The 18,275-nt window shown below is 37.2% G+C and overlaps 1 protein-coding gene and 1 non-coding gene across 2 annotated transcripts in view; both read right to left on the bottom strand.

The window, feature by feature from the left end:
* Nucleotides 1–6,417: 6,417 nt before the first annotated feature.
* LOC136171069 (exocyst complex component 1-like) overlaps nucleotides 6,418–18,275 on the bottom strand; it is a 41,983-nt gene continuing 30,125 nt past the window's right edge. Inside the window, 5 exon segments of the mRNA XM_065939756.1 lie at nucleotides 6,418–8,523; nucleotides 10,981–11,175; nucleotides 13,587–13,670; nucleotides 13,672–13,787; nucleotides 15,997–16,180. Of these exon segments, the coding sequence (XP_065795828.1) occupies nucleotides 8,371–8,523; nucleotides 10,981–11,175; nucleotides 13,587–13,670; nucleotides 13,672–13,787; nucleotides 15,997–16,180 (732 nt within the window). The 3' untranslated portion in view covers nucleotides 6,418–8,370.
* On the bottom strand, nucleotides 15,738–15,810 carry TRNAG-CCC (transfer RNA glycine (anticodon CCC)). Its single transcript has one exon. It is a non-coding gene; the product is annotated as a tRNA-Gly (tRNA).

The raw sequence follows: 18,275 nt of genomic DNA, 5'->3' as shown, positions 1-18,275 counted from the left end.
GGACCCCAGTGAGGTGTTGTCATCTTTCGGCCCAAGGATGTTGCTCCATTTCATCCACTCACCCTGGAGAGCAGAGTCTGATTGCTCAACCGTTGCTCAGAAATGCCTCGTTGATCCATTTCTTCTTAAAATTGAATGCTTATTAGCACCGTGCTAAACATTTTACAAACACCATCTGATTTAATCCTTACAATGAACCTATGAGAGAAGCACTACTCTTTCCCTTTTACAAATTAGGATCCTGAGGCCCAGAACTAACTTACCTGCACAAGATCAGACAGCCCGAGAGAGGCAGGGTGTGAGGCCTGTGCTAACTTCAGAGTCTGAACTCTCAGCTCAGGTTACACTGTTAACTGATCTTCACGGGTGCTGCCCAATGGGTGGGTGGCAGCAACTCAATGATGCATGTCTCAATTCCTTGACTTTATCAGACTACAGATACATCTAACTCCTCTGAGCTATTACAACACTGTCTGTATCATTCATTTGGCAAATACCATTTATTGTCTTATACAGTTTATTTGATTCTGTGTATAAACATATTTTAGTTTGCATTAATTGGGGATCTTCGGTTGCAAGCTACAGAAACTAACTTCAACTAACTTAAGGGCTCCCTACTACTCCCCGACTGCAATATGGGAAAAATATCGGGTGATTCACAAAATCAGAAGAAAAAAGAACCACTTCATCTTGGGAAGATCACAAACAAGGGCAACTTTGGAGATCTTTATAGAAGACATTTATGGGTGTTCTCTATTGGTGTGAAACAGGGATGATTTAACTCTAAGTACCTTCATTCAAGCAGTGTCGCCTGCCCAAGATTCACACTCCTGGCAGAGATGGAGAGTCTGATTGGCCTAGTTAGACCAATCATCTGCCTAGTCTTTGCAGAGCATGGGGACTGTGATGGATAATCTTTCAGGATCCAAATGATCCTACTGTGACATGGGAAGAGACACAATCCATGTCTAGATTATTGTGATTAATTTTATATCCCCTGATGCAATACTATAATTTTTCAGGCAGAAAAGACAATCTATGGTACAAAGACAAGGCTAAGAGGCAGGAAATTATTAAGACAAAGGACCCAGAGAATAAGCAGAGAAATTCTTAGAATGATGATGCCCTAGGAAGAGGCACATAATTTCAGCCTCCATCAGTAAAAGTTAAAGTATTCATCTATTATACTCTTAGCTGTTCCTCTGCTCTCTTCTACTTTCAGAACTGCTCCCTGTGATAAATTTTATGGTTTGAGCAATCTTACAGCAGATTATTCCTCCTGAATAAACAAATATGGAAATGAATTTTTATGAACACAAGTTAGATGTAGTTCATTTCATTTATAGCTGTAGCTAAATAAACTTGGCTTTAAAAAAGCTAAGTAAAATTATAATGAGTGAATTTTAAAACAAACCACTTCAAGATTTTTTTTTTTTCAAATTTAAATTTAGGTTGGGCCTACAAACTGCCTTAGGAAAGCAGGTGGTGTTTTGGATTAAATTTTGTATTATTCCACTACGTAGAAATCCTTTTAGAAAGTTCTCTTTCCCTAAGTGCTACAGTATTGACTGGTCAACCTGACCTCAAAGAAGTTGCAGAGGATCAATGTTGGCTTAGCTACAGCTTGGCAAAGACTGGGAGGTAAGATAAGAGCTGTTGGTCCAGAAAAACAACCCACGATAAAGTGTTCTTTTAAACTATAGCAAATGCATATATTCTAACAAAACAATACAAAATTTCTTCCAAACAACTCTCAGATCTCTCTGCACATATTTTAAAATCATCTGCAAAACCATAAGGATCATGGTTGTGTAATGAAAATTCAATAGAAACCTCTAAAGATTAATAGTAACATATGGATAATCATTAAACAAATTACATTCAATACCCTAAATTTTCAAACAATTGCACCTACTCTGTTTATATACATATTTTTTTGACATGCTTGCATGTTTTAATACACATATATCATTGCATGCTTTACCTTTTTCTTTGATGGCTCTGGTAATCCTACTTCATGATCACAGCAGCCATGGCTCTCATCTCCTATCACAACATACCAAGAAGGAAGAAGATATAGAGGCTAAAGACCCTGTATGTCTTATGAACTTTCTTTTTTTTTCAGGATGGACAATCTCTTTCGAGATCTCTTAGCAGACTTCCTCCTAGATCTCACTGACTAGAGCTGGGTTTACACAAATATGTACTCCTCAATCAAACCTAGGCAAAGGAGAGCTGGACTGTCATGGCCTGCTGAGAACAGGCCAAGCATGCTGCCCATTATGGTTTGGGAGGCTTGTAAGAACCTGGGCCTCATCTTCAGAGATTCATATTTATTTGGCTAGAGTAGGGTGCAGATATCAGGAGTTTTAAACATTTCCACAACTCTAATATGCAGCAGGTCGGGATCCAAGAGTCTATGCCAGCTTTGGTGTTTCACTTTTGTCTGGCCTGTTCCTACTCTGTAAAAAGCAGAGCTCTGTTAGCAGGAGGAGCAGGCAGACCCCACAGCTCACAGTGTCTACCAGAGGAGCTGACAGTAGATCAGGTACACGGCCTCCCTAAGAGAGCATATCTGAAATCTACAGAAGATATTGTTCATTTAGGCCCTTCATGAATTTAATTCGTCAGTCTTTATAGAATGTATACCACTGTGGAGACCCTGTATATGTATAAGGTAAAAACTGGGAGTAGAGTATACTTTATCTTGTAAGTCCAATGTCCTTGTAACAACCTTCACTCAGCACCTAGAATGAGATCCACATTCTAGTTACATTAGGTGCTAGGTTCAAGCAGAGAACAGAGATTCTGCCCTAATGCAACTTACTTTCAAGAATACAGTTGTGCTCTAAACATTGAAGAGAATTGTAAAGAAATTCATGCAATGGTTTCCTCCTTCCATGAGTTAACAATTCAAGGCTGCCTGTTCACTTTCTACTGTTTAAACTCAATATTTAAGTACGTACATGTTCTAGACAGATACTGTTACACAAAATAATCCTAGTCATAAAGACTGCAGGCTTAGATATAGGGGAGATATACTAAAGAAGTAGTATATTATAGTTAAGTGCCATGAAGGAAAAGAATAGGCTCTTATGAGAGAGTTACAGGGCAACATAATTGAAATGAAAGGAGATCCAGAAAGGCTAACTGTTTAAAGTGAGATGGAGACAAATTTAAATTCAGATTAAAGCACATTCCTTCCATTTCTTAATTTCTGTTTTACTACCTTCTCTTCTAGCTGACTACCTGGAACTTCTTGAAAGACTCACCATCTTGCCAGTGAAATTGATCGAGATGTTATCTCAGAGAAGCTGCTTTCTCAAGATTTTTTGGGCAAGACATGTGCTCATAGACTCATGTTTGTCTTGCTTGCTATATTCTCCATTGTTTCTTATCACCTGATTTGCCTTTTTTTCATATATTCCTCTCCCCCCTTTCATCCGCCCCACTGTCTTTTTTCTTCCTCTTTTCAAAATATGAATTGCTCCTAAATGCACTTAGTACTCGGAGAAGGCAATGGCACCCCACTCCAGTACTCTTGCCTGGAAAATCCCATGGACAGAGGAGCCTGGTAGGCTGCAGTCCATGGGGTCGCTGAGCCGGACACGACTGAGCAACTTCACTTTCACTTTTCACTTTCACGCACCGGAGAAGGAAATGGCAACCCACTCCAGTATTCTTGCCTGGAAAATCCCTTGGACAGAGAAGCCTGGTAGGCTACAGCCCATGGGGTTGCAAAGAGTTGGACACAACTCAGCACCTATGCATACCAGCATACCATATCATGGTGCTGCCAAATATTAAAAGCTGAGAACTCTTAAAGCCACAAGCACACACGTGAGCTGTCTTCCAAAAGACAAAACAACAACAACAAGAAACCCCAAATTATGTTAATTTGTTCAGAGGTATGAATGATGTAGCATACACCATTGTAATTGACTATGCCAAAGCCTTTGACTGTGTGGATAACAATAAACTGTGGAAAATTCTGAAAGAGATGGGAATACCAGACCACCTGACCTGCCTCTTGAAAAATCTGTATGCAGATCAGGAAGCGACAGTTAGAACTGCACATGGAACAACAGACTGGTTCCAAATAGGGAAAGGACTACGTCAAGGCTGTATTTTGTCACCGTGCTTATTAACTTATATGCAGAGTACATCATGAGAATTGCTGGGGTGGATGAAGCACAAGCTGGAATCAAGATTGCTGGGAGAAATATCAATAACCTCAGATATGCAGATGACACCACCCTTATGGCAGAAAGCAGGGAGGAACTAAAAGGCCTCTTGATATAGAAACGAATGAAAATGAAAACACAACAACCCAAAACTTATGGGACACTGTAATAGCAGTGCTAAGGGGAAGGTTCACAGCATTACAAGCTTACCTCAAGAAACAAGAAAAAAGTCAAATAACTAACCTAACTCTACACCTAAAGCAACTAGAGAAGGAAGAAATGAAGAACCCCAGGGTTAGTAGAAGGAAAGAAATCTTAAAACTTAGGGCAGAAATAAATGCAAAAGAAACAAAAGAGACCATAGAAAAAATCAACAAAGCTAAAAGCTGGTTTTTTGAAAAGGTAAACAAAATTGACAAACCGTTAGCCAGACTCATCAAGAAACAAAGGGAGAAGAACCAAATCAACAAAATTAGAAATGAAAATGGAGAGATTAAAAAAAAAAGAAAGAAAATGGAGAGATCACAACAGACAACACTGAAATACAAAGGATCATAAGAGACTAGTACCAGCAGCTCTATGCCAATAAAATGGACAACTTGGAAGAAATGGACAAATTCTTAGAAAAGTATAACTTTCCAAAACTGGTGAACCAGGAAGAAATAGAAGATCTTAACAGACCCATCACAAGCACGGAAATCGAAACTGTAATCAGAAATCTTCCAGCAAACAAAAGCCCAGGACCAGATGGCTTCACAGCTGAATTCTACCAAAAATTTAGAGAAGAGCTAACACCCATCTTACTCAAACTCTTCCAGAAAATTGCAGAAGAAGGTAAACTTCCAAACTCATTCTATGAGGCCACCATCACCCTAATTCCAAAACCAGACAAAGATGCCACAAAAAAAGAAAACTACAGGCCAATATCACTGATGAACATAGATGCAAAAATCCTTAACAAAATTCTAGCAAACAGAATCCAACAACATATTAAAAAAATCATACACCATGACCAAGTGGACTTTATCCCAGGAATGCAAGGATTCTTTAATATCCACAAATCAATCAATGTAATACACCACATTAACAAATTGAAAGATAAAAACCATATGATTATCTCAATAGATGCAGAGAAAGCCTTTGACAAAATTCAACACTCATTTATGATTAAAACTCTCCAGAAAGCAGGAATAGAAGGAACATACCTCAACATAATAAAAGCTATATATGACAAACCCATAGCAACCATCACCCTCAATGGTGAAAAATTGAAAGCATTTCCCCTAAAATCAGGAACAAGACAAGGGTGCCCACTCTCACCACTACTATTCAACATAGTGTTGGAAGTTTTGGCCACAGCAATCAGAGCAGAAAAGGAAGTAAAAGGAATCCAGATTGGAAAAGAAGAAGTGAAACTCTCACTGTTTGCAGATGACATGATCCTCTACACAGAAAACCCTGAAGACTCTTCCAGAAAAGTACTAGAGCTAATCAATGAATATAGTAAAGTTGCAGGATATAAAATTAACAACAGAAATCCCTTGCATTCCTATATACTAACAATGAAAAAATAGAAAGAGAAATTAAGGAAACAATACCATTCAAGATTGCAACAAAAAGAATAAAATACTTAGGAGTATATCTACCTAAAGAAACAAAAGAGATGGACAGGGAGGCCTGGTGTGCTGCAGTCCATGGGGTCGCAGAGTCAGACATGACTGAGTGACTGAATTGAACTGACACCACTGTAAAACTTTGCAATTTCAGCTGTGGGTTATAGGCCTGTAGCATTGATATTACCTGGGATCTTGCTAGAAATGCAGAGTCTTAGATCATACAAAACCTGCATTTCAACAAGATTCCTGGTTGTTTCATATGTACATTAAAATTGGGGACTTGCAGATGCAGAGAATCCTAGAACATAAAGTTATGAGAATTAATAATCTTACTTCCTAGACACCATTGTATATTTAACCTTCCTGGCATAGCCATTTTTGCTTTCTCAGCACTTTTTCATTTCTTTATATTCTCTAAGTTATCATATGTTGCTCTTTTTTCATTCCATCTGTAGCACAAAATATTACATATCTCTAAGATCTAGAAAATTGTAGCTGATCAGTCATCCACTGCCTTTTCTGTCTTCATTCAAAATATCTTATTTAATTTTGAAAAGCTGTATTAAACTTAGTTTCTAATTCCTTAGAATAAACAGATACTAACACAAATATAAACTGAGACATATTAATTAACCAATGTTTATCTTTAATAGGAATCATGTACATCTTACTTTCTCAAAATTTCTATCCAGTTATTTAGATAATTTTGTTATGTGACGTGCTTACTTTTCTAGATTCTTTTCTAAGAAGTATTTTGCTATCTGCCTTTTCTTTAAATAAGAGCCATACCACCTCAGGTAAAATTAACCTTGGTCTGTTAATAGAAACATTAGACAGTGTTTGGTCTTTAGATGTTTAAATATATTTATATCTGTAACATTCTGGAGAGGGAGGTCACTGTTGTGTGGAATATCAGCTCTGAAAATACTTGGCTTGAACCTCGAGCAATCCAACCAACCTTGGATCTTCTTTGTCTCCAGATCATCTACAAATGTTAAGGTTTTTTCCTATGTCAATAAAGAATATACACACACATATGAGTTTGATTTTGTTTTTAAATTAAACGTTGAGCTAATATAAAATAAGATTTATAAGGTATGTGTAAGGTATCAAGTATCATAGTACAATGAAATCCATGTAGCCACTGCCCAGTTTAAGTAACATACCTTTCAAATCCTGCCCCTGCTAGATACCATAATCTTCCCTTCCTGCTCCCTAATCACTCTAGAATTTTATGATCATTTCCTTGCTTTTTCTCAGTTATACAACACTTGTAACTCTAAATACTGTTTATTTTGAAATTTCATATTAATAGAATCATATGATATATATTCTGTGACTTTTTTTTTTTAAACCTGACATTATTTTCCTGGTATTCATCTGCAGTAATTTTTGTAGATAAAATTCACTAATTCTCACTACTCTATTGGCAAATACTGAATACACCTTAATTTATCCATCTACTACTAATGGAAAGTTGGATTATTTGCAATTTTTTGCTATTACAACTGTACTGAGGGACTTTCCCAGCAGCCTAGTGGCTAAGAATCCGCCTTCCAAGGCAGGGAATGCGGGTTGATCCCTAGCCCAGGAACTGGGATCCCATAGGCCATGGGACCTGAGCCTGAGCGCCACAACTAGAGAGAAGCCCACAGGCTGCAGTGAGGATCCTGACGTAACCAAAAGTAAAATAAATGTCAGAAAAGTGAAGCCGCTGCACTGACAGGGTCTTTGTGTTTATGCATTAAGGACACGAGTCTCTTTATGGCAGTGATTCAGTCCTCACTGAGTACCACTGACTGACTATGTTTTACGATAAATGACATGTAATAATTCTTCCGTATTGATTCTATAAGGACTTGCTTTCATACAAATGACAGCACATGATAAATTTAAGAATAATATTACCACATTTCAACTTTTTGGAAAATGTATTTCAGACTGTTACACAGAATCACATGATCCTCAAAATTCAAGTTTACAACTGATCTTCACAAGACCCTTATCCATATACACAATAGTTATTCAGAAGGAAAAATTCGATACAGTATTTTAGTAGTTACATGATTTGTAACCAATACTGAATTACTGAAAGCTGAAGAACTCTCAATGAATTCCATACAGGATAACCATTCTCAAATACAAGAAGCGAGACAATAAAGGAAAATTTTCTGTTCAGTCGTAGAAAAATGATAAAGGCATTTATGATGAGATAAATGCTTTAAGTTAGTACACAACCTACTGGGCGAATAAAACTGCCACACTCGTTGGTAGTTTTCCTCTTGAATATATGTGGTATGGCATCATCCATTTTGGAGAAGAAAATGGCAACCCACTCCAGTATTCTTGCGTGGAAAATTCCATGGACAGAGGAACCTGGTGGGCTACAGTCCATGGGGTTGCAAAGAGTCAGACTCAACTGAGCATGCACACATTACCCAATTATCTGACATTAAGTAATACGTAAAATTTCAAGTCGGAGTTCTCAAAACGGTTGCTCGGTATTTTTGAATAGTGTCTGGTGTACTCAGAGTGTTTCTTTTCATTTATCTTTTCTTCTTTTATAAGGTTTAGTGGGACTGTGCAATGCTGGAGCAATAGTCCAGAATGTCCTGAATAGTGAATTCCATTGTAACACCAGATCCAGGATAACAGCGAGCTATCAAACCTTCAAAATGCTTGTACTGGCGAATGAATTCATCCTGCATGGAGTGCCACACCACCTACAAAATGAAAATGAGAGTCGCTAAACTGCAAGAGGAAACAATACATAACAAGAATGTAGAAATACTGTCAAGACATATTCTAAGCATTTAGGATAGCATAATTCACTTTCACACATTGGAGAAGGCAATGGCAACCCACTCCAGAGTTCTTGCCTTGAGATCCCAGGGACGGGGGAGCCTGGTGGGCCGCCGTCTATGGGGTCGCACAGGGTCGGACAGGACTGAAGTGACTTAGCAGCAGGATAGCATAATAGTTAATCACTGTGGATGGTGACTGCAGCCATGAAATTAAAAGATGCTTGCTCCTTGGAAGAAAAGCTATGACAAACCTAGACAACATATTAAACAGCAAAAACTTCACTTTGCTGACAAAGGTCTGTAGAGTCAAAACTATGGTTTTTCCAGTAGTCATGTAGAGATGTGAGACTTGGACCATAAAGAGGGCTGAGTGCCAAAAAACTGATGCTTTCGAACTGTGCTGGGGAAGATTCTTGAGTCCCTTGGACTGCAAGGAGATCCAACCAGTCAGTCCTAAAGGAAATCAACCCTGAATATTCATTGGAAGGATTGATGCTGAAGTTAAAGCTCCAATATTTTGGACACCTGATGTGAAGAGCCGACTCACTGGAAAAGACCCTGATGCTGGGAAAGATTGAAGGTGGGAAGAGGAGAAGGTGGCAGAGGATGAGATGGTTAGGTAACATCATCGACTCAATGGACATGAATTTGAGCAAACTCTGGGCAGTCCATGGGGTCGCAAAGAGTCGGACACGACTGAGCGACGGAGCTGAACTGGGAGAGAGTGAAGGACAGGGAAGCCTGGCGTGCTGCAGTCCACAGGGTCACAGAGTCACGTCTGAACGACTGAACAACAACAGTTAAGAATGTACATCCTGAAGGAAGATTCGTAACTCCTCGAGTGACCTTGAGTATGTTACACCACTCTTCTGTGCCTCAAGGCCCTCCTTATCTGTAAACTGGGTCGTGATAATAATACCTTCCCCACAGGTTCAAATGAGATTAAATGAGTGAATGTATGTAAAGTGCTCAGAACAGTGTTTGACACAGTAATGTTTATTACATTTCAGCTGTTATTGTATCTGTTCCAATAGCCAACACAGATGTGGCTATGCACTACTATGTATGAAATAAGACTAAGGATTAAATGAAACTTCACAGCAGATGAAAGTTTAATTTATCTAAAATTAAGGATGCAAAACACTTCTTGATGACATGGAGAACACCAAGATGAGTCAGACTAATCATGAGCAGTCAAAGGGATCTATAGTCTAGAAGTGGAAACTAAATTGCTGACAGATATAAGCAGAAATCAATACGACACTGTAAATCAACTGTACTTCAGTCAAGAAAAAGTAAACAAATGAACAGTCCCATCAGAAAATAAATCTTAGACAACTATCAAGGCAGAACCTGACACACACACACTGACACGGCAGCGCTGTCAATAGGCTACACTTACTCGACTTGTTTCACATCAGCACAGTGCAAAGGGCTTTATGCACGTATTATTCTATTTAAGTCTCATGACAACCTGGTGAGGGTGGGTACTATGAACGAACACCACTTCTATCTGCCAGCTCAAAGAGTGCCTTCTTCGAGGATTTTTCCTTGTAAATCCTAAATGTCACAAACCTTAAATTCCTAATAGTCAGCTTAAGACTATTTTACTAAACAGCTTTACTTACACTTTTTGCTTCTCATCTTTTAGCTCACAGTATTTCTTCCACTGGGAATGCCACTTCTATTTTATCTGTTAAGTTAGTATCTGACTTCCAGAGACTAACATAAATGCTTTCCTTCATGAAGCCTTCCATGATGCTAAAATCAAGAGTGATTCTTACTCATCTCTAACTGAGGTTTAAACCTGACTCTATCATACATTAGCTATGGGATCGTGGTCACATTACTCTACCTCTCCAAGCTCTGATTTTCACATGTATAAAATGGCAATGGCAATAATATTAGTGCCCACCTAGAGAGTACAGGTATTATTTCTGCTTTTCAAATAAGGAAACTGAGGCTCAGAGAGGTGAACTAACTTGCTCCAAACCAGGCAGTTTTACCTGGAGGCAGATTATGAACCCATATCCAGGCTCCCATGCTCACAATCACTCCACATTCCCTTCCCTTACTACCTTCCAAACTAAAACAAAACACAGAAAGTCATGAAAAACCCGTCCCCAAACAAAAGCAAAACAACTTAATGTCTCAAAATGATACCACAGATATATAAAATACACAGAGATAGCCATATAAACTTGTATAAATATTCCTTTTTTCCTCACAATTTACTAATCTTGTCTGCATTTTATATGGCACTTTCCTCCTGCACTAAAATTAGAAAATGTATAGCATTTCTAGAGGAATATTTAGGGGAAAATAGATATATAAAAGGATGTGCAATCTAGGTAGGTTAAGAGAACTAAAGCATACCTGAAGTAAGTTCTCCTCTTCACATAAATGTTTATCAACCTTCTTGTAGAGGTTATCGAGACCTTTTTTCACTTCTTTTCCAGGAGACTCTTTAATAACTTTTCGGAGTTCTTGCTTGTTAAACGCAAGTTGATAGCTCACTTCCTCCTCTCTTATACCCTGTGCCACCCGAGCTTCCACACCTTCAAAGAAATGCTTCAAGGAAATGAAAAGAAACAACGGCTAACAACGGCTCTCACTACCACTTAAATTAAAAAAAAAAAAATCTGATTATAAACTAGTATATATCCACTGTGTAAAAATCAGACAGTGTGTGAAAATATAAAGGATAAAATAATAATCAGCTATTATCACACTACTCAGAGATAAGCACTGTCAAAAGACTAGAATTCCCTCTAGTCTTTTGATGTGTGAGTATGAAAATGAGATTAATTTTGTATGCTATATTTTTCATTTAATATTTTGATATGTTTTTCCCAAAGTATAAATTTTAATGGCTGCATCATGTTCCGTCCAATGACTATACTATGTTTATTCATTCCTTCAGTATTAAGTATTTAATATTTTTTACTTTTTCTCTTGAAGTTGGCAAAATCTACTCATCAAAAACAAAATCTATTATAAATACAGCTATAAATAACTTTCATACATAGGTATTTACCCACATTTTTGATGACTGTCCAGCATAAATTTCTAGGACTATAATTCTTCAGTTGAGGAGTGTAATTGTTAAGCATTCTGAAGACTCTTCATATACACAAATTGCTTCCCAGAAAAGTTCAGTTACTTTATATTTCTGTCAGCAGTATATGACACTATTTTATCTTATCATACTATCATAAGCATTATCATAATTAAAGAAAAATCTTTGTCATTTTGAAAAGTGAAAAAGGGGGACTTTCCTGGCAGTCCAGTGGTTAAGACTCTGCCCTTCCAATGCAGACGGCATGGATTGGATCCCCGGTGGACGGACGGGGATGGGGAACTAAGATCCCACATGCCAAGTGGTGTAGCCAAAAAAAAAAGGTAAGAAAGGTTTATTTGTCATTTTATTTCAATATTCTTCAGCTAGCAATGAAGTTTATCTGCTTTTCATATGCTCAGTAAGTACATTCAGAACCCATACCCATTTATATATTGGGATCCTAGTGCTTTCCTGATTGATTTTAAAAAGATCTTTTATATTTAGCATCCTGACTCTTGTACTGTTATAAATATTCTTCTCAGGCTGCCTTTTAAGTGTAAGTGGTTTTTTAACATGTATATTGGCAAGTCTTTACTTGAGCACAACATGATTTAATACTGACAAGTCAAATCCCCTCTCTACTATTCTCTAAAATTTTCTTAGCAATTATTTATTTATTCTTCATTAAATTACTACATTTTTAATAATAATTTTCTAGACAAATCTGTTCCAGATATTTAAATTTTTTTTCTACACAGATTTTAATTAATGTATTTATTTTTCTACACAGATTTTTAATTGGTTATTATAACATATAGGAAACAAATTGTTTTTTGATATATATATATACCTTGACTAGGTTAAAAAACCTACTTTACTTTACCAGATGAAATAACTCCCACAGGTCACACACAGGTGATTGTAAGCCCGAGGGCCTCCCAGGTGGCGCAGTCACAGACTCCGCCTGCCAGCAGGAGACACAAGAGGCCCGGATCTGACCCCTGGGTGGTAGGATTCCCTGGAGAAGGAAATGGCAGTCCATTCCAGTATGATTCTCTTTCCATATATCTTTATGTTTCGGTCTTACTGCATTGGCTAGAGCTTCTCTAACAATGTTACATAATAAAGGATTTATCAATGTGTCTGCTCTAAATTTGATTTCAAAGGAAGTTCCTTTATGTTGCAGTTACGCATCATGCAGGCTTTAGGTCTGAGACAGACCCTTTACCCTAAAGGAATATCTGCCTGTTCTTCAGTTTACAAGGCACTGGTTCTGCATTTGAATTGCTGACAACAGATAGACAATTTTTATTTGACTCTAACTTCAAAACAAAGATGACGAATCACACTGTGGACCTAATTTGTTAGAAGGGTCCATTTAAGCTTCTACTATGTTGCAAAGTTCTCTAAAACTACCATTTCTCATGTTTAAAGATCAGATTTGCTCTGGGGAATGACAAGTCAAGAAAGGAAGGATAAAGAAAAGGCAATGAATAAAACAATTTTTTATTTTCTTTTTATCTTGATAGAATTTTCAAAATCTTCATCTGAGCTAGGGATAAAGGTTAGCCATTTACGAGGTAAGAAATGGAAGACTGGTATAATGGAAAAGGCTAAATCTATGGTTAATCCCCCTGCTTTGCTACCTGTCAATTACTATAACTTTTTATTTACTTCCAGTTTCTTCATTTGTAAAACAAGGATAATGCTATCTTACCCCACATCATCGTTTACAAGAATTAAAAGAAATAATGTATATAAAACATCTAGCAGTGTCTGAGCAGCTTCAATATCTCAGTCCATCCTTCCTTATCCTCCTGCACCCACCAATGAATGAGCAAATTTAAATGTCTGTTGTGTTACTCACATCTAAACACAGGTTCAAAACCAAGAAAAAAATACTGAATGAAAATATGCTGACATTTAGCTTTTCAAGAGGTTGTCCTAAAGTGTATATGACATAAGACTGAAGGTGATCTGTGTTTTTTTGTTTGGCTTCTTTTTTTTTCAGCTTCTAGACATGAGATTTTCAAACGAGAAAGTGTTGCAAAAATATGGTGGAAGTTTTCCATCATGAGGACATCCCTGGGGGTCTTCTGGCTTTCGTTCGCTACTTTCTCCACTAAAACAAAAATGGAAAAAATGTAACGATGACCTGGTATGACTATGACCACATTTAGCTATGGAAAAATTACATGATTTTTTTCATTTATAACTTTAAGAAGTAAGCACATTTCTGGACTTAATCAAATAAAACATACTGTATTGAAGGATCGACCTAAACCTAAATAAAAAATCATTCTAAAACAGTTATATATATATATATATATATATATGGCTAAATTTGGATTCCTATTTCACATCTTTTAGCCAACCAAATTCTAAATTGTTCAAGTGCTTAAAATGTCAAAGGCAAATAAATGAATGCAATTGTAAGTACTAAGAAAAATAAACCTAATTAAAGAAATAATTCTGTGGTAGTACGAACTTTCTAAGAATGGCCCAAAACTGAGAAGTCATAAAGAGAAAGATGAATAAACTTAACATATAATTTGGAAGTAAAACATACCATAAGCAAAACTGATTTATATCCTTCTAGGTTAACAAAGGATAACAAGACTGATAATACCGAGAAATACTGGGTCTCGAGGCAGATGTGACAGAAACTTTCACCAAACACTCAAAGGACCAAACAGGTATAATCTTTCTGTGTGGTTATTTGGCAGAAACTCAACAGACACAAAACTTCTGACCCAGGAATTATTTCTAATAACTGATCCTAGGGAAATCATTGGACAATATACAGAAATATACAGAAAACTGGAAACAAACCAAATGCCTGTTAACAGAAGATCTGCTAAGTAAACAATGACAGATGGAACTCTATGTAATCATCAGAAGTGACTACGGTTATCTGTATCAGGAGACAAGGACAGACACTAGAATCACAGAGTCTAGCAGGTTCCAAACAGGGTGTAAGGTGTGAGAAACATTTCAAATTACAGAACACACAATATGTGCATGTCTGTCAGGGAGAGAGATATACTGAAAAGTTCACACAGGTAAAAATTAAATGTTAACCTTTGTATGATGAGATTACAAATTACCTTTAGTTTCTTCTTGATTTTTAAAGTCAGTTTGCTGATTTTGGGGGGTATGTAATGAGCATAAACTACTTTACAATCAGACAAAGCAAAGCTACTTTGAATTTTAAAAGTAATATCAACCATATAAACATTCAATCATGTAATTTATCATCTTTCCCCTAAACCTGTTTCCACCAAAAATGTATTATCTCTAACTGTTGAGATAATTCTACTTTGGTCATTTTTTTTAGTTTTAAAAATTCCTGAATTGATGCAGTCAGATCATTTATTTCAAATTAAACACATCCACACTGTTTCTGTAACTTAACTGTGTGATCTGACATAGCTAGATGATGAATTACACTATTTTAGCATTAATTTGGGCTTCCCTGGTAGCTCAGCTGGTAAAGAATCGGCCTGCAATGCAGGAGACCCAGATTCAGTAACTGGCTCGGGAAGATCCCCTGGAGAAGGGATAGGCTACCCACTGCAGTATTCTTGACCTTCCCCGGTGGCTCAGATGGTAAAGAAACCACCTGCAATGTGGGAGGCCTGGGTTTGATCCCGGGGTTGGGAAGATCCCCTGGCTGATTGCACGGCAACCCGTGCCAGTATTCTTGCCTGGAGAATCCCATGGACAGAGGAGCCTGGTGGGCTACAGTCCATGGTGTTGCAAAGAGTCGGACATGACTGACTGACTAAGCACACACACATACAGACATCACTGTTGATCAGCTCAAGAAGACTCTTGCTAAAATGCGAATGTAATCCACAAGGTCATTTTTGTGTTTAAAAAATGAATTTCAACTTTGCATACTGATAGCCCATATGAACCCTAAAATATAAGTAGTTCCTGGTAAATACAAAAGGGTTTTACACACTGTTTTTCAAATTTAAGAAATCTTTATTATTATTATTATTATTAATATATATATATATTTTTTATTTACTTGTGCCAGGACTTCATCGCTGCATGTGGGATCTGGTTCCCTGACCAGGGATTGAACCCAGGTTCTCCACATTGGGAGTGTGGAGTCTTAGCCACTGGACCACCAGAGAAGTCCCAAATTTAAGAAATCTTTAATTTCAGAAAACTTAAAAAAGACTATAGACTATGGAAAATAATGAACACATCTGTCTCCCAACTTCTAACTTAATCAGAAATAATGAAAACAACTGACCAAAAACACCAGAAATAAGGAAAACCACCACCAAAAACTTCTTCATAATGTAACAAAAGTTTACCATTAACAAATACTCCTCTGATAAGTTTAGTATATGCTTTATCTAGATCTCCACGACACTCAGCATTTTTAAAGATTGATTCTGCGAATCCAGCAAATTCTTCAAATTCAGCAACAAACGGGAGAATTCCTACTTTACTCTTCTTTGAGATCTTTACTTCTTCCATTTGCCTTATTTGGTTACTCTAAAGTTAGGCAGAAAGCAAGGGAGAAAAATAGCTAAGCAACTTAGAAACAACGTACAATTAAAAGTAAATATATATACCACAAAGGCATGATGTAATTTAATACCTAGAACATTTCGGACATTTACTAATCAAAGATTAACACAATATGGATAACTATGAAAAACTATTTCTAGAGATTAAAAAGTACATAGATATCACTGAAGGAACTAAAATCAAGGGAAAAAATCCAAATTATTCAAAACAAAATGCACTCAAAGCTTGTGAACCTCAGGTCTTTGTTTCAAGTAAAAACAACCAATGAACACTTCTATCATTTATAAAAGGTAAGTATATAATGATTGCCCACTTTGGGGCAGAGCAGATACCAGAGCACACACAGGATCTCTCAAGATTATTTCTGGTTGGTGTCTATATAGTCAAGTTGAGAACCACAACCATTTCCAAATCTCATCAGCCTAAAATTTGTTTGGATAGAGAAGTTCTATGTTTTGGGGGTATGAGCACAGAGGAGAACAGGTACTTCTACTGTGGATTTGCATTATATAGTTTTCCATGTACCTATTAGTCATTCACTCTAAATCAGTATAGCAAAGTACTTGTGTAAGATGGATACAAAGTAACAAATAGACATATAGACAGAACATAGACACTTTGGTTCAAAATAATCAATTATGATTCTGTGTACTTCCAGGGGATCTAGTTCTATTCCCAGTAAGAAGTACACTGCCCAAGTGTTGAGTCATTTTCAACTCCTACCTAAAATTTCATTGTGCTGAGATTCTGGGGGTATAACCTGAAAACCATATGACATGTAGAGATTAGAAAAGTAACCGTTCTTTTGTTCAATATGGTATTGGAAGTCCTAGACATAGCAATCAGACAGGAAAAATAAATAAAAGGAATCCAAATTGGACAAATCATTCTAAAACCTGTATGGAAACACAAAAGATCGTAATGCCAAAGCAAGCTCAAGAAAGAAGAACAAAATCAGAGGTATTATGCTCCCTGATTTCAAACTATACTACAAAGTTACAGTCATCAAACAATATGGTACTGGTACAAAAACAGACATGTACATTAACAGAACAGAGCACCCAGGAATAAACCCATCCTTATACGGTTAATTAATCTATGACAAAGAAGGCAAGACTATACAATGAGGCAGAGACACCCAGATCATACCATTTTCAAAGGTTAAAGGGTACAAGACCACATCACTGTAGTGTGAGGAATCCTGAAAAGCAAAGTAAATGCAGGTAAGAAATGTACTGGAGTGCAGTGTCCAGCTTGGTAGTACTTGATATGTTTCTAATTTTATCCCTAGTTCTTGGCAGGCTAATCTTTTTAGCCCTGTTCCTTGAAGAACACTTTGGGCTTGGCCACCAGATGAAAGTACTAAACTCAGATACCATCTATTCCACTTTCTGCAGTTGTCTGACATTCATTCTTTGGCTCAATACACAGAGAACCATTCACTACTCTTTCAAGGTATGCTTTAGGTCCAGATCTTGTGCCAAGTACCAAAAACATGTAACACTTACTGAGCACACACAACTGACGACACTGTGAAAAGACTTGATTTAAATTAAGAAACAGATTGATGATAACCAACAGAAGGAACCATCCTCTTCCCTTTAGTGACAAGGTCCATCTTTTAGAAATACATGCAATTTAGCGAAGAAACACGACTTTATACCTTTGTCTAGGTTAATTTTACTAAATTTCTTCACTTCCCAGTTTTGAGAGGAACACGAACATTCTTCAGCAAACTATTACTAATTACCACTATTGTTCCCTGGTGACTCAGATGGTAAAGCATCTGCCTACAATGTGGGAAACCTGGTTTCGATCCCTGGGTCGGGATGATCCCCTGGAGAAGGAAATGGCAACCCAGTCCAGTACTCTTGCCTGGAAAATCCCATGGACGGAGGAGCATGCTAGGCTACAGTCCATGGGGTCGCAGAGAGTCGGTCACGACTAAGCGACTTTACTTTCACTTTCATTACTGTCATCATCATCATCATCATCACCATTACAAGCAATTAGTTACAAGCTCTTATTCTGTACCAGGCAATGTGCTAAGCACTTCATT

The sequence above is a fragment of the Muntiacus reevesi genome, chromosome 6 (genome assembly GCF_963930625.1).
Source record: "Muntiacus reevesi chromosome 6, mMunRee1.1, whole genome shotgun sequence".
Taxonomy (NCBI): Eukaryota; Metazoa; Chordata; class Mammalia; order Artiodactyla; family Cervidae; genus Muntiacus; species Muntiacus reevesi.
This window is presented reverse-complemented; position numbering and strand designations above follow the sequence as displayed.